The 22,313-nt window shown below is 41.3% G+C and overlaps 1 protein-coding gene across 2 annotated transcripts in view; it reads left to right on the top strand.

Annotated features, from left to right (window-relative positions):
• The window catches only part of SLC26A5 (solute carrier family 26 member 5), a 56,334-nt gene extending 37,941 nt beyond the window's left edge, over window positions 1-18,393 (top strand). The window contains exons 7-18 of one of the 2 annotated variants that reach the window (XM_059395771.1): window positions 1,139-1,221; window positions 5,837-5,984; window positions 7,159-7,272; window positions 8,604-8,681; window positions 9,369-9,464; window positions 9,696-9,802; window positions 10,859-10,928; window positions 11,899-11,991; window positions 12,940-13,047; window positions 13,703-13,903; window positions 14,511-14,565; window positions 16,160-18,393. In XM_059395771.1, coding sequence (XP_059251754.1) covers window positions 1,139-1,221; window positions 5,837-5,984; window positions 7,159-7,272; window positions 8,604-8,681; window positions 9,369-9,464; window positions 9,696-9,802; window positions 10,859-10,928; window positions 11,899-11,991; window positions 12,940-13,047; window positions 13,703-13,903; window positions 14,511-14,565; window positions 16,160-16,344 — 1,338 coding nt within the window. In that variant the 3' untranslated portion in view covers window positions 16,345-18,393. The remainder of the gene's footprint in view (window positions 1-1,138; window positions 1,222-5,836; window positions 5,985-7,158; window positions 7,273-8,603; window positions 8,682-9,368; window positions 9,465-9,695; window positions 9,803-10,858; window positions 10,929-11,898; window positions 11,992-12,939; window positions 13,048-13,702; window positions 13,904-14,510; window positions 14,566-16,159) is intronic. The other variant, XM_059395772.1, reaches the window with a different exon arrangement.
• Window positions 18,394-22,313: the final 3,920 nt, after the last annotated feature.

Genomic DNA, 22,313 nt, shown 5'->3' with positions numbered 1-22,313 from the left:
AGTTCTGTCAAGAGAAGGTTAGAATGTGTCAAGGGAAACCTTCACAAATACGCTAAAAGAAAAATGTGGACAGAGATGGTTTTTAAAATCCAGGCAAAGGCCATCCATAAAAATTGTAATAGGAATTATCTTTGAGATTATGGGAGACTATTCTTCCTCAAAATTTTTATTGTCTAATTATTTTATAATGAGCACCTACAACATTAATAACCTAAAAAAATGAGGCTATTTCCATTTTTAAAAGATCAAGAGACACGTTCCCAGACTTTCTTGGTTGGTTCCTGGCTCTTCAAAGCCAAAAGAAATACCTAACAGTATTAAGTAGTTAATGCATTAAGTAGTTAATACATAGTAACATCTCGCAACTTAGGAACTATTGTAAAAATAATGCACATGGCATGAACTACTGTATATTCTATTATGTTCTTAAATGACCACAATGGTTTATTACTAATGTTACCTTATCATTGGTTTCCTGCAGCTGCCACTACTGTAAGGACTGGTTCGCTGCCCCGGCCAGCCCTTCTCCCCTGGATGACCCACTCAGAAAGTTCAATAGCAGTAGTTCTTCAAGATGAAGGAACTTGCTTCTCCTTCTGTTATTTTTCCGTCACATGTCAGTAAGGGCTATACTTACACGTCAACTAAATCTGACCATCCAGGGAGGCTCATGCACATAGGCAGTCTGTGACCCTGAGTGTAGCTGAGGTGGGAGACCACTGTGGGGCTAGCCAAGGCCTTGAACCACAGCTGGTGGGGACAGCGGGTCAGTGGAAGGATTGACATGCCGTTGGTACATCCCCCTCACAATACACCCTCCAGCGTCCCTTGTTCCTGCCATCTTAGAGAGGCAGAGGCAACTTTTGGAAGGTTTTATGGCTCTTTCTCTTTGCAGTCAGCCGGCCAGACACCTCAGCAGGGAACAGAACAAAATTAAGAGGAAAGAACGCCAGGCACAAGGCAGCTGTAGAGACCATTCTAATTTTGTGGGGGAAGGGCCATCAGGAGCAGTTAGAAATGCTAGAGGCTAACTATAATTCTGTTCTTTAAAACTGTAAGTTGAAAGTGAGAATAGATAATGGTAGTGGCAGTTGACTTTTCATCTATGAAGGCACATTCAGATTTGTGTCTGTTCTAGGTGGTGATGGGGACTGGGATTTCAGCTGGGTTTAACCTGAAAGAATCGTACAACGTGGATGTCGTTGGGACACTTCCTCTGGGGTAGGAAAACCATTTTAAGTTAACAGTGTGACTTGAATAATCAGTAGATTTACTATTGTTTCTAACTCCTGCTTTAGTATTCTTAAAATCTCTTTTTCTTTTCCCTACATATCAAATAGCTGAGGCTTTGAGTTTTGGGGGGTTTTAGTGTTATTGTTTTTTTTAAAGATTTTATTTATTTATTTATTTGACAAAGAGAGATCACAAGTAGGCAGGCAGAGAGCGGGGGAGGAATTTTTTTAATTGTAAAAAAAATTTACCATTTTAATCATTTTGAAGTATAGAGTTCAGTCTGTTAAGTTTATTTGCATTTTTGTGAAATGGGTCCTGAGAACTTTGTCATCTTGCAGATCTGAAACTCTATACCCATTAAACAAGAATTCTCCATTCTCCTTCTGCTCACCCTCCCAGCCCCTGGCAACCACCATTATTTTTCTCTGTATAAATTTAAGTACTCATGGTACCTTGTATAAGTGGAATTCTGTCTGCCTTTTTGCGACTGGCTTATTTCATTTAACATAATATCCTTAAACTTCGTCTGTGCTATAGCAAGTGACAGAATGTGCTTCTTTTCCCAAGTTGAATGAAATGTCACCAATGTCTGTACACCACGTTTTGTGTATCCATTCACCCAACCATGGACCTCTGGGGTGTTTCTACCTCTTAGCTGTTGTAAATATTACTACTGTGAACATGGGTGTGCAAATACATCCTCAGGACCCTGCCTGCATTCTTTTGGATATATACCCAGAAGTGGGATTGCTGGATCATAGGCTAGTTCGATTTTTAACACTTTGAGGAACTTCCATACTTTCTTCCAGAGTGGTTACACCGTTTTACAGTCCCACAAATAGTGGTATGTAGTGTTTTCTTTTGTTTCCTGTTGCTTAGCACTTGCTGGTTTTTAAAATCTCTCTTCAGATGGCATAGGAATTAAGGGCCAAAATACCTAGATCTAGCCTGAGGCTTATTATCTGTGTGACCTCAGGCAAGGCACTTACCCCTTAAAGCCTCAGTCTCCTCCGCCATCAGGTTAGCACAGCAATCACTCCTGTCTGGGGGCAGCTTCGAAGTTACAGCTGGGAGTGATCACCTGGAAGTGTTTAAGACTTGCCAGTTGGACCTTCTGTGGCGTGTTATTTCAACAGATTTTCTAGTTTCAAGTCCTCTTTTCTTTATTGATCTCCTTTTCTCTAACTCTACCTTTAAAATGTTTTACTATTCTCTCTATGATTGAGGAAGCTAGAATAACTATGAGCCTCTCATAGCCACCTCATTCTGTTCTTCTCTGACATGCTCTGGCTATCTCTGTATCTCTCTGTGTGTCTCTGTCTTTCTGTCTCTTGTACTGTCTCTTCGTCATGCCACCCTCTTTTCTCTCTCCAGATGAGCAAAATCAGATATTTGCCCAGATGCTGGGCATGGATGAACCTGACCTATGGCATCAAGCCTTGGCCCTAAGATTTTCCTGGGAAACATAGGGCCAGGTGTTCCCCTTAAAGCCAGAGGTCACCCCCCACCCCAGAGCAGGTGTTGAAGGAAGAAACATGCACTCCACTTCAGAACAAGGGATCCTTGTCATGAACGTGTTACTTGTGATTCCATGTAAAAGTGTAACCCAGTAGTAACACTTGCTTTTCAATTTGGACTTATACTTTTATACCCGCCATCTCCATTGGTGCTCACAATAACACTCTTGACGTATATGCTATCTCCATTTTACACAATAAGGAGTTTCTTTTATGTAAGCATATGTTTATTGAATGCCTATTATGTGCCGGGAGCGTGGCAGTTAAAAACGAAGGCAGCCATGCAAACAAAAAATGTCTGCCCTCAGAGGAGTAGGGGGTTGGGAGGGGGAGAGGGGACAGGGGAGAATGAACAATGAAAAGTGCTGTGAAGAAGAGGGAAGCCAGCAAGGGATAGGGTCAGGCTGGGTTGCTGTGTGAGGTAGGCTATCAGAGAAGGTGACATTTGAGAGATGGGGATGCAGCTTAGTGGCTCACCGGTGAGTCCCAGCCTGGACCCAGAATACAGTCTTCCGACGCTCAGTTGCTTGCTGTTTCCATTACCTCACACCTGGGTCTCTAACAATTAGTCATGTGCTAAACAAGCATTAGTCTTTGACTAGATCCAAAAGACAGTTATATTCAGTAATCACAAATAATTTGATTAAATGTGAATCCTTAGACTTAGATTTCTCCTTTTAAAACTTCACATACAGGGGCGCCTGGGTGGCTCAGTGGGTTAAGCCTCTGCCTTCGGCTCAGGTCATGATCTCAGGTTCCTGGGATCGAGCCCCGCATCGGGCTCTCTGCTCAGCAGGGAGCCTGCTTCCCCCTCTCTCTCTGCCTGCCTCTCTGCCTACTTGTGATCTCTATCTCTCTCTGTCAAATAAATAAATAAAATATTAAAAAAAAAAAACTTCACATACAGTTCACCACAGTTTCTACCCAGTACCTTCCTTTCCCTATTGCACTGTACCCAAATATGTTGCTTTTCCTCCATGTGTGAGAGCCATCCTTTAAAAAACAAAAACAAAACAAAAAAATTGTACCTTTCTGTAACCTGGCTCCCCTTTCTGGAACTTTGCCCAAAACCAAGCAGGAAACATGTAACGCTTACCTAACCACCCATCTACAAATAATCATACCATTTCCGTTATCTCTGAGTCTTACAGCCAAAGGACAGGTAATTCCAAAACAGCGACTTACAAGAACATCCATTTATTTGCTCACAATCCACAGTCCAGGTAGGAAGCTGAGTGGTCTCTTGCTGTCACTTGGGGCCTCTCAGGCCACTGCTGATGTCTGAGAGTGTTGCTGGTGGGCTTCACTCCCATGTCTGATACGTCGGGTGGAGGGCTGGCTGGCATCTTCTCCCCCCACATGGTGACCCTGACAGGAGAGCCAGACTCTTATGTAGTGACTCAGGGAAACAAGACAGAAAAGCAGAAGGTGCAAGGTGGCTAAAAGCATTCATACAGCCTCACTCGCCCACATTCAGTTGGCTAAAGCAAATCTCAAGACCAGCCCAGATTCACCAGAGGGGAATCAGATCTCCCCGAGATGCAGGAGGAACCGCCCATACATGCATGGGAGGAACTGTTGGCGGCCATATTTGAATGCAAACTACCTCACTCATCTGTACACACACAAATAACACACACAGGACTGTGTCCAGAAAGTGGCAGTTGACTCTTAAAGATGCCAGTCATGGCAGTACATCCTCTTTCTTGGTTTACTTTCCTTATCTCATTCCAGTATATACTCTTTTCTCCTGTTCTTCTGCGGTCCCAAATCTGCTGCTCGGGCTTCCTTCCCAGCTAAACTTCTGCGACAAAGTACAAGGGAAAGACAATAAGTTTTGCAGGCAGACCTCCTGGGCTGGATTCCTTGCTCCTTCTCAAGAAAATAACTTAACATCTGCAAGTATCCATTTTTTCACCTATAAATTAAGATAACAATGGCACCTAGCAAAGAGGATTGCTGTGAGGACAGATGGGATGACATATGGCAAGCATACAGCACAAGACGTAGGCTTAACTTAATATAGGTTCTTTTTTTTCCCCTTCTCCCCCTATCTTTCTCTAACTCCAGAACTCAAAACACCCCCTGTGTCACTGTGACATGACACAGTTGGAGAAACAGGCCCAGGGAGGCAGTTTCCTCATCCTTTCTGTTGTACTGGTGCCCATTTGTACCTGAACCATTGTCCCTTGGACAGGTTGCTTAGTCTCACGATCCCTTGTCTTCCTCCTCTGTAAACTGGGGAACATGGTGGCACATAGCTCACAGGGCTGTCAGAGATAAATAAGCACAGAACCTAGCACAGGGGAAGTACCTAATAAATGGTTATTATTGTAAAAAAAAGAATAATATGGTATGTAAATTGATTGACGTTTATGTAGCCCAATGCCTTGAATTGAATCAAGTGCCCTTGAAAACCCATAGTGCCCCTTTCCCCATACCATTCTAGGGGAATCTCTATTCTGTTCCTTTAGGGCAAGGGTCCCAAACTATGAGAATGGACCACAAAAACTGGGTTCCCCGTTGGTCCCTCCAGATTTCCAGAACTACCAGGTGAGACCCAAAGAGTATCATCTTCTATTGTTCCTTTCCCATGTTAGAAATTCACCTAAAGGGACCCTGGGAAGCAGAGTCTATACTTGAAATAACACAGGGGAGCAGTCTGGATAGCAGTTCTCCTCTAAGACAGCCCTTGCTGAACACCCTTCCTGCCCTCAGACTTTGGTTCAGATGTCTTGTGCCATCCGAGCCCTTCGCTGACCCTCTCTTCTTCCTGTTCTCTGTCTTACTTACACCTGCTATACAGGGTGTCAGGAGGTGTGGGGTTACTCCTTTTCTAAATAAAACAGCATCTGATGTCTGCTGATAACCCACTCAGGTAGGAAGCCAGTACTCCAGGCTTGGGACCTAAAAAGAATCCCCGTGTGTCAAAGAGGGTGTTCCTTTTTGCCAAACCAGAGCAAACAAGTATCGAAGTGTTGATTGCCTCATTTGCAGGTGATGCTGTTCTGAAATGCCCCCCGCTAGCTGCATGTTCTCTTCCCAGTGGTCACAATGCTTGGCTTAAAGTTAGCTTGACCTTTCAGGCTACTGCCTCCTGCCAACCCGGACACCAGCCTCTTCCACCTCGTGTACGTGGATGCCATTGCCATAGCCATTGTTGGCTTTTCGGTGACCATCTCAATGGCCAAGACCTTGGCAAATAAACATGGCTACCAGGTTGATGGCAATCAGGTAAAAAATCATTCATTCCCTGCAGGTGTTTCATTATGGTATAATCACAGAAGGCAAACCGATTTGAATTTCTCTGTCTTGTTAGAAGAACTTCTAGTTTGATGTTGGAGGTATTAGAAACATGTATTTCTTAAACACTATAGTTTTTTCATTATTTATGTGCATTAGATCATCAGAGCACTGAGGTACTGTCCTACCTCCTATCACAGGTAGGGGTCCTGCTAGGAAGAGGTAGTCTTTGATGGGAGGCTTTCAGTTTGCCATACACCAACAGATGTTATCCCTATTTTTTTGAAAGCTCACAGCCTGAGAAGCAAATGTTTTTCTAGAACTATTTCTGGGAAGACTTTCTTGGTTCATTAAACTTGGATATGTGATTTGTCACTCAAACTCCACATTATGTTTTCTGCCACCTCTTTTTAAAAAAAATTTTTTAGAAGGATGGGAGAAGGAGCAAAGGGAGAGGAAGAGAGAGAATCTTAAGCAGGCTCCACACCCAGCACAGAGCCCAACGTGGGGCTCGATCTCATGACCCTGAGATCATGACCTGAGCCAAAATCAAGAGTTGGCCACATAACTGACTGAGGCCCCCACATAGCCTGCTACCTCCTTTTATAATCTATCTCTAGAGAAGATATTTAATCTGAATACCATGAGCCATAATTTTGGCATGACAATCCTTTAACACACTGTGTATTTCTAAGAGAAGACGAAATGCTCCACATTCCCACCAGACACAGTGATCCAACTAGGACAGTCAGAGATAGCCATGAGAGCAGGGCTCACCCATAGGTCCCAAGAGGACACTGGCCTGTGCTCCTTGAAGAAGAACAGTCCAAGCATGTAGAAGATGCCAACAGTTCTGTACACCAATAACTCTCTTGTAACAAAAATAGTTTGTCCCTTTTTGCTACAGATTTCTTTTTACTAAAAAAAACTATTAATTGTGTAAGAGAGTGTGTTTGGGAAAGTGGGGAGTAGGTAGTGAGTGCAGCTTTGGCCTCTGACAGAATAAAAGCTCCAAGTCTTTTTCATGCTAATAAAAAACCTCTTGTCTCTGGAAAGAGAATGAAGAGACAGCTACTACAGAGCATGTGTCTTAAATGAGCCATCATGCCTGTTTTTTCCTGAAGAGTGACTGACCTCTCATGTGCTTTATTTCAACATGGAAAAGGAGCTCATTGCCCTGGGACTGTGCAATTCCATTGGCTCACTCTTCCAGACTTTCTCCATTTCATGCTCCTTGTCTCGAAGCCTTGTTCAGGAGGGAACTGGAGGGAAGACACAGGTGTGTATACAACTGGCCTCTGAGGACTGGTAGTTTGGAGTGCTAAGTTTTAATCCCTTGATTCTATTCGGAACCCAAACAAAGCCACTGTGTCTGAAGCCTGGTGTTCCGGTGAGCTGTGTAGTGAATCAGAGAAAGGCATGAATGGTTGAAGTGAGTCACAGGTACTGAATCTGTAGGGAAGAGGTATATTCTCCAGTTAAAATGAGAATTACACAACACTGCCTGCTACTGGTGAATCTCAGAGTTCAGAAAGGGATGTTGCCGTGAGAGCCTGAGGCTGGATATGGATGGTCAGGATGCCAGCACCGTCCAGTAGAACCTTCTGCAGTCTTGGAAATGTTCACTATTTTGCATCAGCTGATATTCCAGCCACTAGACAGATGTGGCCTTTGAGTACTGGAAATGTGGGAAATGCAGCCAAGACCTGAATTTTGTGTCGTATTTAATTATGATTTTGAAAATGTAATAGCTAGATGTAGTGAAAAGAAGGGCCATATATACCCCAATGTTCATAGCAGCAATGTCCACAATTGCTAAACTGTGGAAAGAGCCAAGATGCCCTTCAACGGACGAATGGATAAAGAAGATATGGTCCATATACACTATGGAGTATTATGCCTCCATCAGAAAGGATGAATACCCAACTTTTATATATCAACATGAGTGGGACTGGAAGAGATTACGCCAAATGAAATAAGTCAAGCAGAGAGTCAGTTGTCACATGGTTTCACTTACTTGTAGAGCATAAGGAACAATAGGGAGGACATTAGGAGAAGGAAAGGAAAAGTAAATTGGGGTACATTGGAGGGGGAGATGAACCATGGGAGACTGTGAACTCTGAGAAACAAACCAAAGGTTTCGGAGGGGAGAAGGGTAGGGGGTTAGGTGAGCCCAGTGGTGGGTATTAAGGAGGGCACGTATTACATGGAGCACTGGGTGTGGTGCATAAACAATGAATGCTGGAACACCGAAAAAAATAAAATAAAAAATTTTTTAAATGTAATTTTTTTGGTGTTCCAGCATTCACGTGACTACTGGCTACCACATTGGACAGCAGAGTCTCCTTTGACTCTTCTGGTCCTTGTGGGTCTTGGGTCATTATCGCCTTTCTCTCACCCCAGGCAAGGGCATTTCTGTCAGAGTTTTTAATCATTTCAGCCTCTATATAAAAGCTGTAAGAGAAAACAAAACTTGAGAAAGAGGTGTGGGAAGGAGTTAAAGGTTTATATAGTGGCTTTGATGAGTTGCCTGAATCCGTATTTTCTTGATCTTCCCGCAGTGATTATCAAAAAACTAAAAGCCCCTTCCGTGTGTCTTCTCTCATTCAGCTTGCAGGTTGTTTGGCCTCACTAATGATTCTGCTGGTCATATTAGCCACCGGATTCCTCTTTGAATCATTACCCCAGGTGCATAGTTGCGACTTGGTGTGAAGTGTTTCCATGTGTAGAGATTGTGCTATTTCGTTTGTTTATATTTTTGTGGCCATCTCATGGGTTTTTACTGTAACCCTAGCACAGTGGTATGAGAAAGGGCCAAGGCTGGGACCAAGATCCCACTCCACAATCTACAGCCCTGCCCCACAGTCTGGTACCTTGGGAAAGCCGTCTCGACATCTCTGGGTCTGAGCTTCCTTATCTGCAAAGTGGGGGTTTGGACTGACTCATCTCCAAGGTCCCTTCTCTCTTTGATCTTCCATGACCTTGTACTTCCATTAAAAATCTGAGATGACCTTTACTCTGAAGACAAGTGTTTGCCAATCTGTTTAATATAGCAGAGATGAGGGACGATACAGAGTGGAGAAAATCATAGTGTAAGAAGACCACAGGTGAGATAATTCCTCGAGTACCAAGCTTAGTTCTGAACCTTTTAACCACCATGCAGGTTTGCTAGTAGGCTATAAGCCTGGTTTTCCAAGGCCCATTTTAGCTAACCAAATCCTGGAGATCCAGGTGTTCATGGCTCCAAAGTAGCATCACTGCTGCGTGCAAGACCTGCGCAGGGCGTAGGGCAGGCAGTGGGAGGACAGTGAGGAACCAGCAAAGGGGGCTCTGCTGCCACGAGAGGAGATGCATGTGTGATGTGCTCTGTTTCAGGCTGTGCTGTCAGCCATTGTGATCGTCAACCTGAAAGGAATGTTTATGCAATTCGCAGATCTCCCGTTTTTCTGGAGAACGAGCAAAATAGAACTGGTAAGTAACAAATATGTCATTGAGACACGTGGATGAGTGCTGTAAAAACGTGAGAAAGAGAAGTTAGTATAGTCATTTGTTATATGTGGTATGTAGTCTGGCAAGGTTAAGGGTGTGTGTGTGTGAGAGAGAGAGAGAGAGAGAGAGAGAGACTGACTCTTAGGAAATTCCCCCCCCCCCTTAGGAAATTTTTAACGTGATTCTACATAAAGCTTTCTGTCTTTCATGTAGACCATCTGGCTTACCACTTTTGTTTCCTCCTTGTTCCTGGGATTGGACTATGGTTTGATTACAGCTGTGATCATAGCTCTGCTGACTGTGATTTACAGAACACAGAGGTGAGTGTACAACTGGGATGGATGTCATTCTCCTGCCTAGAATTGCAGTGTTGACTTTAAATATATTCTATTTGTTGACAGATGCCATAAGACCAGGAGCATCTTGGCTGTGAAGGGGATATTCCTAGAGTCCAATCCCTGACATATAGGGTGTATTCTGTAAAAGCTTTTTGAAGGAATTCACCCAGAAAAACAGCTCACAGTCATACCATATATTCTAACACACAAAGCCCTGGTGCATACCTGTTAAGAAGCACCAGGGCATTATAGCAAGTCCATGGAATGTGAGATCAAAGACCTTGAGCCATATTCTGGCTTTGCCCATCCCTCTGACATTGAGCAACTCACTCCACTGGGTCTCAGTTTCTTATCCACACAGCAGCAGGAATAAGCCTCATGTGTAGGATATAATAAGGGAATACAAGGTGCTTAAGTATTAGTATATGTCATTATTACAGAATCCAGTTTGAGCCACATTATCCTATAAAAAGAGGAGGGCTCTCGAAAATTAATGTTTAAAATCTATTCAAACCAAACTTAAGAAAACTTTCTTCTAAGCTAATGAGATTTGTTTTGTTTTGTTTTGTTTTTCCCATACCTTCAGTTGATTACCACCCCTAGGAGTCAGAGCCTCTTATTAGAAACCAAAAGAAAGATCTCTTCCCCTGCTTTAGAATGAGAGTAGGAAGACAATTCTATTGAGTGGATGAGAATTGGAGTTACACATTCCCTGGCATGGCTTGAACTCTGCACCATTCACTTCTGCTCCCATCTTTAAATGCCCAGGTCTTTTGTTCTAACCAGATTGTGTGTGTTAGGTGTGTGTGTATGTGTGACGAGTGTGTGGATGTGTGTGTTGTGTGTGTCTGGGGCAGGCTGTGGAGGCAGGCCAGGAAAGGCCCTGGGAATGTGATCCATGTGAAGCTCTCTGCAAAGAATATTCCTGAGCTCACTAGCAAGTCCATACATGGCATGTAAACTTTGCAACTTCCTGTTTAAATCACATATGGGGCCTGGAGGCAATGGCATTTTTATACACTGTCCCTCTGTCTTTAGTCCCAGCTACAAAGTCCTTGGACAGCTTCCTGACACTGATGTGTATATCGATATCGACGCATATGAAGAGGTAGGACTTTTTTCTCATTTTAAATGGTAGTAAGCCAGATAAATAAAATCTTTAAAAAAATTAAAAATAAATATTTGTAAGCATGTCATGGGATCGGCTGACTATCATTTTTATGATGGACAAAAAGTGGGGCTGAAAAGGAGGGGTGTTCCATTTAGAATGAAAAGCTTGAACTCGAACTTACTGTCTGGATTCAGTTTTAGAGTTTATACTCTACATTAATTACTCAACTTCCTAATATTTACTTTCCCTCTTTCTTTATTGAGGATAAATAGATATTCTTGCAATTAAAATATATATTTACCAAATACTGAACCTAAGAGGATGGTTTGTGCACGCACAATTTTGCACCTTCAAAATTGTGCAATTCCTTGATTTGGACTCTCCTTAGGGGGCATGTAGAAGACTTGTATAAAACCTTTTAAAATTAGCTTTGTCTCTTTGGTTTGCTTTATGTTTGGGAAGAAATTCTCAGACTCACAATAAGCTACTGGGAAATGAAACCGGTATTTAGCTTGTTCATTCTTCCTCCCTCTAAAGAATTCTGTGGTGGGTTTGTCACTTCCAAGCTGCCTTCTAGAGTTCTTCCAGGCTCCTGGGTTAAAGCATTCACTCTGTTGAACTTGGGTCTATTTCAGCTCCTGCCTGCATTCCAGGGATGAACCTGCCCTCCCTACCCGTTTGCTTTCTTTTTGCTGTAACAGTTTTCGGTTCCTTCTTTGTGTTTTATGGTGAATATGAAACAAAGACTCTTAAAAGGAATGTGAAGATGTGCATATGAAAGGCTTTCTCCTCAGACCTCCTTCCTCCAGGGCACGAGTAGGTAGGCTAGGGATGGGATTTTATCTAAACACGAAGAGGGCCTTCGGGACCTCTGCATTGATTCTTTCAGGTTAGAGGAGGGAGGCGGGTGCAACTTTGACTCTGAAATATTTCCTTGTGTTAAATTCACTAACATTTTATTTCTTAGGTGAATGAAATTCCTGGAATAAAAATATTCCAAATAAATGCCCCAATTTATTATGCAAATAGCGACTTGTATAGCAGTGCTTTGAAAAGAAAGGTGAGTCCCAAGAAATTGATTATTTTTGAGGGGACCTGTGGATTGACAGGAATGTGAGGGACAGTTAAATGTCTTGATACACCTTTTAAACTATTTCATTATCTCTCCCTCTCTCTCTCTCTCTGTCGCGGTAAAATACGCATAAAATTTACCATTTTCAGTAAATTCAGCATTCAGCAGATGGAATTAAGTACATCCACCTTGTTGTACAACCAACACCACTAACACCACTAGTCATTCTCTTTTATCATAGGCACCTACTATCTTTTCAAAAAAAAAAATATTTTTTTTTTTTAAGAAAAAGAGTGAAAAAATAATTTTAGGTGTCTTACTTTTCGGATCATGTGGGTTCCTTTTGTCATGATTAAAACTGGACCCCACACCACCCAGCATATAAGAAAACCTCCCAATCAACCCATAGAGTCTCTTAAATATAAGAATCTGATAGTACAGGATGCCTGGGTGGCTCAGTCATTAAGCATCTGCCTTCGGCTCAGGTCATGATCCCAGAATCCTGGGATACCCCCGCATCTGGCTCCCTGCTCAGCAGGGGAGCCTGCTTCTCCCTCACCCATTCCCCCTGCTTATGTTCCTTTTTCTGTCTGTCTGTCTCTCTCCCTCTCTGTCAAATACATAAATCTTAAAAAAAAAAAAAAAAAAAAAGTATCCGAGAGTACATTTGAAAAGTACTCCTTTAAAAATTCTCTTTGATACTTTAGGGTGTTCCGTGCTGCATCCTGCTAAATGCACATTAGGATAAGGAGAGTTACTCATGTTTCTTTAATGAAGGAGTTGCTCAGCTCAGGGTGCCTGAGGGAAAGATAGAGCAAGAGGTGGGGTGATAACTTGGCTCCAAAAACAGTCACAGGGGAGATTTGAAATGTATTGCATTGGGGTGGGTTCCTGGGTACCAAGAAGTGATTTTGCACGGATTGCTCTTCTGTAAAGACAGGAGTGAACCCAGCAGTCATAATGGGAGCGAGAAGAAAGGCCATGAAGAAGTATGCTAAGGAAGTTGGAAATGCAAATGTGGCCAACGCAACAGTTGTCAAAGTGGTAAGTGGTCTTGGAGCTGTAGCTTTCCCTCTTCCCTTGATCTGCACCGCCCCCCACCTTCATTTGTGATTGAAGTCTTAATGCAACAGGAAGCCCCTAAAAAAGGAAAGCTTAGAAACAATCGAATTACCCTTTATATATTAAAGATACATGGTAAGGTCAGTTATGAGAATGCTTCTGAGAAAGGTAGGGATATGAGCCCCAGAAAACATTGTTTTAAAAAAAATACAGATCACACAATAGTACCTTAATAAGTTGTACCGGGGTGCTGCGTCAGAGATTCAGTCAGCTGATAGTAAAAACAAAACAACCTCAAAGGCTGGATTTTGTTCAAGCATGTGGTAACTTGCGGCCATGCTGAAGTTAACGGAACTGTTTTAGAAGTGAGCAGAAATTGGATATGATGACTAAGGAGAGTGGATTTCATTGGACAAAACCAAGAGGAGGAAGAGAAAAAAGAAACTGAGCCAAAACTGAATATTATGTACACATCCTTTTTCTGTCCCATTACAAGGTGGGGATATGGCAGATATTTTAGAAGAGGTCTGGTGGAGTCAGGGGCTTGAGAGGGCGGGGACTAACTTTCCCATATAAATCTCTCAGAACCAACACATGAGCTGTTCATAGACTTCTGGTTTGGTTTACCCATTGACAGGACGCAGAAGTAGACGGAGAAGATGCCACAAAGCCTGAAGAAGAGAATGATGAAGTAAAATATCCCCCGATAGTCATCAAGAACACATTCCCTGAGGAACTGCAACGATTTATGCCCCCCGGGGAGAACATTCACACCGTCATTCTGGATTTCACGCAGGTCAACTTTATTGACTCTGTTGGCGTGAAAACCCTGGCTGGGGTAAGCATCCCCTTAGATGAGGCGTTTTCGTAGCTCTGTGCTGTCAGTAAAATCAGAGAGTTGAACTAGGGTCCCCTTTCAACTTTTAAAATGCTTCTTTGAGTTTTTTGTTTTTCTCAACTTTTGACTGGGGAAAATTTCAAAACCATACCAGAGTAAAGAGTGTGGTGTAACGAGGCCCACCACCACAGCTCATCAGCCCGTGGGCAGTCATGCTGCGTCCAAACCCCCCAGCCTCCCACCCCCACCCCCCCACCCGCTGGCCCCTTCCCCAACCCAAAGCACATTCCTGCCATCGTTCTTTGTGAATATGTCAGGGGATAGCTCTACAAGAAGATTCTTTTACCAATCAGTACCCCAACCCCTTTATTACACCTACATAAAACTCAAAAAGAATTCTTTGATTGCCCTCATGATCACCATCCATATGAAAATTAAGAGAAATACAAAATTAGTTTTAAACATTTAGCTCAAAGATGTGTAATTACCAAAGCGAAATAGCTCAGGTGAAGGCACTAGAGACTTGTGTCACTAAGTACAGACTGGTAGAGACTTGCCTCAGGCCCAGAGTCGAGAGAAACTAAACTTTATTTCAACATTATTACAGATTGTTAAAGAATATGGAGATGTCGGTATTTATGTGTATTTAGCAGGATGCAGCGGTGAGTACGCTTCTAGAATGGGGAGAAGTTTTAACATTTTGGGTTCATTTCTCTCTTTTTTAATAACTTTTTAAAAGTTTGGAATTAGTTTCCCTGAATTTTAGTTTCTGGCAGAAATGAAAATTATTCAGGGGAGGGAAGGGGAAAAAAAGAAAATTATTCTTCTGAAAATCACTTTGAAGCTAGCTTTGGAATTAGTCGCTCACACACCCCTCTCCTGGGCTGTGGTGGCAGGCCTCCTGACCTGGACTTGGAGGGGAGGAGCTTATCAACCACTGTTCTGGGCTGGTACATTTTTTAGTAATTAACGGCAGCCCTAAACATAGTTCTGTAAAATCATTTAGGTTTTTCCATGACAATGCCTGCTGTTTTTGCTTCATAATAAATTTTGTTTGAAACTGTACCTGCAAATGAAATCTATACAAAGGCATCGCTTTCCCCCCGCCAGGATGGCAAAAAGGAGGAATGTCCGACAGCATGTGCTGTAGGCACTCCGTGGGAGAACAGGAACTCCCAGACGTTGCTGGCAGGAGTGCAAAAAAGGAACAGCCTCTGCGGAGGGCAGAGTGGCGTTACCTTTCCCAATTACAAATGCACTTTACCTTTTAACCGAGCAAATCCAGCAGTGAGCTGTACATGCTCAAAATGACACGCACATGTGGTTGACCATCTAAAAGCAGTTCTAGAAACGGATTACTGTCTATAAAAAAAGGCTGGAAAAAAGTGTCAAAGAAAAGGGACCACTTAAATAAATGAGGATATATCCACACAATAGAATACCATGTAGTGGTTAAAAAATAATAATTTTTAAAAATCCAGAATTTTATATATGTAAAATGCTAAGGAGATTCTTTTGGGTAAGAAAAAAGGGAAAATAAAAACATATATTTATGTTTACTTATATTTGCATAAAGAACTACTGAAAGAATATGTAAGAAAATAGTTTCCTGGATAAAGAAAATGTGATATGTGTGTGGGTGTGATATATATACTGATGTGTACTACACGCACACACACATGCACACACACACACACACTGGAATATTACTCAGCCATCAAAAAGAATGAAATCTTGCCATCTGCAATGATGTGGATGGAACTAGAGGGTATTATGCTTAGTGAAATAAGTCAGAAAAAGACAAATACCATATGATTTCACTCGTATATAGAATTAAATAAAACAGAGGAAGGGAAAGAAAAATAAAATAAGATAAAAACAGAGAAGAAGGCAAACCATAATGGAGGGGAATGGAGTAACTGGGTGATGGGCATTCAGGAGCGCACTTGTCGGGATGAGCACTGGGTATTGTATGCAAGTGATGAATCACTACATTCTACTTCTGAAACCAATTTTACCATATATGTTAACAACTACAATTCAAAGAACAAGTTGAATTAAAAATTTGAAATTAAAAAAAAAAAACAGAAAATAGTTTCCTGCTACTACTGGGTTGTGATATCATAGGGACAGGATTGGAGTGACACTTTTTACTCTATCATTATAATATTTAAACTGTAGAAGAGTGCTCATTTTTTTTTAATGGTCCAGATGGATACCCAGAGTGTGGACTGATTTTCCTTTCTTCTTTTATAGCCCAAGTTATAAATGACCTCACTCAGAATCGATTTTTTGAGAACCCGGCCTTGAAGGAGCTTCTGTTCCACAGCATTCACGATGCAGTGCTCGGCAGCCAGCTTCGGGAAGCCCTCGCTGAGCAGGAGGCCTCGGTTCTCCCTCCCCAGGAGGACTCGGAGCCCAACGCCACGGCTGAAGCATAGATGAAGAACTCGGCTGGGATGGGGTAGGCGCCTCTCATGAAATGACTCATCATTACACAGTTTAAGTACTAGACACTAGTTTTTTCTTCCTAAGGGTAAATATCAGTAGTCAAGGCTTGATTTGGAGGGTGAATGACGCATAGAAAGATGTATCTTACTTGTGGGTTTTTTTTTTAATTGAATATTTCAAAGAAAAACTGTCCTCTTGTCTGCATTTCTCGTGCAGTGACTTTTTTTACTTAAATTCGATTAGCCAACATAGAGTACATCCCTAGTTTTTGATGTAGTGTTCAGTGATTCGTTAGTTGCGTCTAACACCCCGCGCCCATCACAACACGTGTCCTCAATACCCATCACCCAGTTTCCCCATCCTCCTACCCACCTCACCTTCTGCAGCCTTCAGGTTGTTTCCCAGAGTCAAGAGGTTCCCATGGTTTATCTCCCTCTCTGACTTCTTCCCATTCAGTTTTCCCTCACTCCCCCTGTGGTCCTCTGCACTATTCCTTATGTTCCACATATGAGTGAAACCATATGATAATTGTCTTTCTCTGCTTGACTTATTTCACTCAGCATAATCCCCTCCAGTTCCAGCCACTCCGATGTAAATGGTGGTTATTCATCCTTTCTGATGGCTGAGTGATGGTCCATTGTATGAATGAACCACATCTTCTTTATCCATTCATCTACTGAAGGACATCTTGGCTCCTTCTACATTTCGGCTATTGTGGACATTGCTGCTATGAACACTGGGGTGCAGGTGCTCCTTCCTTTCACTACATCTGTATCTTTGGGGTAAATACCTAGTAGTGCAATTGCTGGGTCATGGGGTAGCTCTATTTTTAACTTTTTGAAGAACCTCCAGACCATTTTCCAGAGTGGCTGAATTAGCTTGCATTCCCACCAAGAGTGTAAAAGTGTTCCCCTTTCTCTTCAACCTCTCCAACGTTTGTTGTTTCCTCTTGTTAATGTTAGCCATTCTGACTGGTGTGAAGTGGTACCTCATTGTGGTTTTGATTCGTATTTTCCCGATGACAAGTGATGTGGAGTATTTTTTTCATGTATCTGTTGGCCATTTGTATGTCTTCTTTGGGAAAGTGTCTGTTCATGTCTTTTGTCCATTTCTTGACTGGATTATTTGTTCTTTGGGTGTTGAATTTGATAAGTTCTTTACAGATCTTGGATACCAGCCCTTCATCTCTAGTGTCATTTGCAAATATCTTCTCCCATTCCATGGGTTGCCTTTTAGTTTTCTGTGCAGCTTTTTATCTTGATGAAGTCCCAATAGTTCATTTTGTGTGCAGTGACATTTCTGTTACTCTTCAGTATTACCTTTATAAACTGAGAACTTAAGAAGTTACTTCTTTTAACTACTTTACCTAAAAATCAGATATGCTGTCCCCAGGTGGGTAGTGGCTCCTTACTCTTATACTTCATTTATAGGACTTTTGTAATCAGATTTATCTAACAGAAGGAGCAAGCACACCATTTTCTAGAAGTCCTTTTAAAACAACCTTTGATTATTAAACAGCCAAAAAATTAGAAAAAAATAGAAGAAACAATTATATTGCTACCACTCAGAGATTATCACTAACACTTTAATGCACTTCCTTCCACATCTTTTTCTGTGTGTATATATTTTCCTCTTTTAACCAAAGGAAGATCATATTCAACAGTGCTCTATAATCCATTGTTTTCAATCAAAATTCCTTGCTTTCTCATTCCAGAATACTTTCACCTCAGACCATATATTCAAATATCCAGTCGTCCTCAAATTTGTAGTTAACCAACTGTAGTTGGTCTGTCCAAACTAGTACCCATTTCGTGACCAACACTACAACTGGTCATGTCCCTTCAAGTCCCTTAGGTCCATCTTAATCCAGCATAGTCCCTTTTATGACATTGGGTTGTTTAAAGAGACTGGGGCAGTTGTCCTGTAGAATCCCATCTTGATTTTTCAATATGTGATTTCTCCTGTCCCTTTATTTCCTGAACTACCTGTAATCTAAAAGTTATATCTAAAAGCTTCATGGATTGAAATAAAACATTTTTTGCTGGAATTTTTTTGCTGTTATCAGACATATGCTTTAAATCTCTTCACATTAGAAAAAAAACTACCTAGTTGACCCACCATTAACAACGCTAAGGTAGATCACCGGATTAACAGGACAGTCTAATTCCCCATTTACACTTTACCGTCCATGACTAGTAAGTTGCCTATATGATGCTCCTTTGGCATTGAATGAATGCCCAGTTCCCCATTAGCCCTTTAGGGATTTTAACATCTAATAATAATCCTTGCCTGAATCAATAATTTTATTAAGGTTTAATTTTTTTTTCCATTTCTCTCATTTCTTCAGCATTTATTAGTTCCTGTTTCTTTATAAACTACAACTATTCTCTCTTCCATTTGAGCTATTTGGTCATCCTTAAATGCATCTTTTACTGGGAAGGCAGGTTAAACATTTTATTTTTTCCATTTAATTATTAACTTCAAAGTAAGGAGTTGGTTTAACAGATGATGACAAATTAGGTCCTTTTATATCTCTTTTTTTTGTGTGTAATTATAGGCTCATGGATTTTTTTTTTTAAGATTGTATTTATTTATTTGACAGAGAAACAGAGAAGGAATACAAGTAGGGCGAGTGGGAGAGGGAGAAGCAGGCTTCCTGCTGAGCAGGAAGCCTGATGGGGGTGCTCCATCCCAAGACCCTGGGATCATGACCCAAGCTAAAGGCAGACACTTAAACAACTAAGCCACCCAAGGGCCCCAGGCTCATAAATTTTTATAGTTTTAATGTTCTTCAGTTCATTTTAATTATTCTTTTGGGGGTTCAAATTTTCACAGCTGTGACCAGAAGTTTTGTTGTTGGTAATAGTAAAGTAAACTTAAAGGCCATTTATTTAAGAGAGGTAACTCCTAGGTATAATTTAATATCTTCCTCGGAAGTCCATACAAGTTATCAGTTAATTCTTCTAAGCCTGTGAGTGAGTAAAATGCCTATTTCAAGCACTCTTAAAGTTGTCAAAAGGAGTGGGGGAGAACTTTAAGCCAATTTGTCCTCAAAAGGTCTTACTCTTGTAGTTCCAACTACTGCTTTATTCCAAATCAAAGCACAAATATGCCTAAAGCCTCCTCTGCTGAGATTTCCTACTGATAATCAGGGTTTGGTTTTTTTGTTGTTGTTGTTTTGTTTTTATTAAAGATTTTATTTATTTGAGAGAGAGAGAGTGAGAGCATGAGCAGGGTTGGGGGGAGAGCAGGGGATAGAGAGAAGCAGGCTCCTGCCTTCAGCAGGAAGCCCCATGCAGGGCTCAGTCCCAGTGAGCCAAAGGCAGACACACAACTGACTGAGCCACCCAGGCGCTCCTAATAGTCGGTTTTCTTAACGTTTTCATAATGACTTCTTGTTTTAGTTTTCCTGAAGAAAACACTGCCAGGAGAAAAGTGGTCAGATCCCAGGAAAGAACTATGTTAGCATGGGTCTTCTCCAACCAAAACCTATGGCTTAACTGTTGGGTTTCTTAGTAGCTTTACTAATTTAATTCAAAGTAGACCCCTCCTTTCTAATCAGTTCTTAATGTAGATCTAGAGTGAAATCAGATTCACATCCAGTTAACTTCTTTTGCAGTCCCCACAAGATCAGATACATCTGTATTCAGATACAGACTGCCTTCTGAAAGAGCACTTAGCTGTAGGACCTCAGCTTTAGTGGAGGTTTTTGTAAAAGGACCTGCACCATTTCAGCCACTAAAGTAGAACTAAGAATTTTAAGCAATATTTTGAAATACTTCATTGCATATACCTGAGCAACCATCTTCAACAAATGCTTTACACGTGCGCGTGGTAGATATTAACAGCCTTGTTGTTTGTGGATTGAAAACAGTGTACAAAAATAGTATTTACCTGTATCTAACCCATTTGTACTTAACTTTTTGTTCTTTAATTTTCAACCTATTTTGAGAATTTTACCATGTACATAAAAAGCATTCATGTCTTACCGAAGGGAAATCTGTTTTTGTTTCAGTATGACTCTGAGAATATAAGAGTGCTTTTCCAAGATGTTTTATTTCTATGTGAATATGTTGGCATGTTTTACTGAAAGTTATTTAATATACTAGAAAATTTCCTGAGCTCTTTTAAGTATGCCTCTAGGTTCTTTTTTCTGGATCTTAATAGCTACTAGTTCATGCTTTCTATGTTACCAGCCCTGGTTCATATTCAGTCTTAATGCCTTGTCAGAATGGGCATAATCCACAATGACAAATACCAGACTTGGCTAGTCTTATTTTACAACAATATGGGAAAGCCGTGCCTTCAGGAAGTCCCACACAGAGCAGCTCTTTGTCTCTCTCAGATCCTACACAATGTAACAGTGGTTGATCTCTGCCTCAGGGGTAGATGGAGTATGTTTGAAAATAATTACGAACCAGGGCCCAGGAAACGAATTCATGTCACAGACATTGACTCTATGTAAAGTATCTGGCAGCTTACTGTGGGATCCCAATCTCCAGACTCAAGAGAAACAAGAAAGGGTAGGAATTCTCTACAAGCCCTGGGAGTAGCTCATTGTGGTTTTCAGGTAACATCTAAAATACCCATTCCATGTGGTTTGATCCTGTATTCTTAATTGTTCAACAGAGAAAGGAGGGGCCTGCCTCCAAAGGTACGTTTTGAGAAAATGAGTCTGCCCTCACGTGTGAATGAAGGAGAGGGTAACAAACGCAAAGAACCTGCCCTGGAGTGCGTAGGTGTGTTTTTCTGTTTTGGGGGGTGGGTGGGGTGGGCTTGCATATGCCCTTGTGAGAGGCTGAGGGAGAGGGAAGATAGGGTATGGGGTAGGGAAGGCTTTATCTATAACGTCTGCCCCTTTAAAGATAGTAAATCAACTTAAAATTTAAAATCAAATAACCTCCCTGGTGGGAGCCTATGTGCTTTGAGTGCAAAAATGCTGTTGGTCCATTTTAGTGTATCTTTCAGGAATGTCTTGGGCATTCACTATGCTTAGATTCTTGATAATACAATTTGAGTGTTGGTAAGAGCTGGTTAGAGAACTGATAAAAACACTGCCTTAAGTCTCCATATAGCCAACCAAAATGCATGCGATGGCTTTGAAACCCCTCAAATCCCAACATGTTCAAATGCTTAGCCCTATAGCGGGTAACCTGCCAGCATACTGACTTGGATTTGATCAAGTCTAAGCATCTCAAAAATCTATCTTGCCTTTGAGAAAAAGCATACCAGGCTTTTCACTTCACTTTATGTGATGAATAAGCCTGAGCTTTGTGGAAATTAAGTTTTTATAAATCCAGTCACTTTTTAAAATGTTGACAGAGTAATTTTTTAAAGATCACAACAGTATTTTTCTAAAGTCATCAACTTTGTATTCTGATTTATCAGCCCCCCCAATACATGTAGAACATACATGTGTGTCCATAAACATGTCTGCGGACTCATATGTACATACATTAGGTGGAGGTTACTGGTGAAGTGTTCACTTTTCTCTTTTAAAATAGGGTACAAAGATGCTAATCTAGATAGGGTTTATGCTGTTGGGCAGAAACACCCAAATTTTTCAAATAATTGTCATTTTGATGTGTGGCATTAGATTTTCATCATGTAACTGAGCTGTTAAGATTCTCCAGAGCTTACATGTTAGGCCTCAGTGAGCTCAACATAGCCAGTTTGAGTAATCCCACATTGGTGCATGATGCTAGTATGTGGCTCCCTGAAAAACTGGTCAGACTTCAAATTCAAAGAGTGTGACGTAAATGTTTATATTTATCAAAACATTACCAAAACATATATCTTCATTTATTTGAGTGTATTTTATTATAAGCCTAACACCTAAAAAGGGCCTGCTGTTTCATACCTCATGAAAGACCAGGGCAGGCTTAGAAAAATTGTTCTGATCCATTTCACAAAAAAGAAAAAGAAAAGAATGCTGGTTAGATTTAATGAATGAAGGGCT

The sequence above is a fragment of the Mustela nigripes genome, chromosome 4, assembly GCF_022355385.1.
Source record: "Mustela nigripes isolate SB6536 chromosome 4, MUSNIG.SB6536, whole genome shotgun sequence".
In the NCBI taxonomy this organism is placed as follows: Eukaryota; Metazoa; Chordata; class Mammalia; order Carnivora; family Mustelidae; genus Mustela; species Mustela nigripes.
Note: the sequence above shows the minus strand (reverse complement) of the source record. Positions and strands in the feature narration are given on the sequence as shown.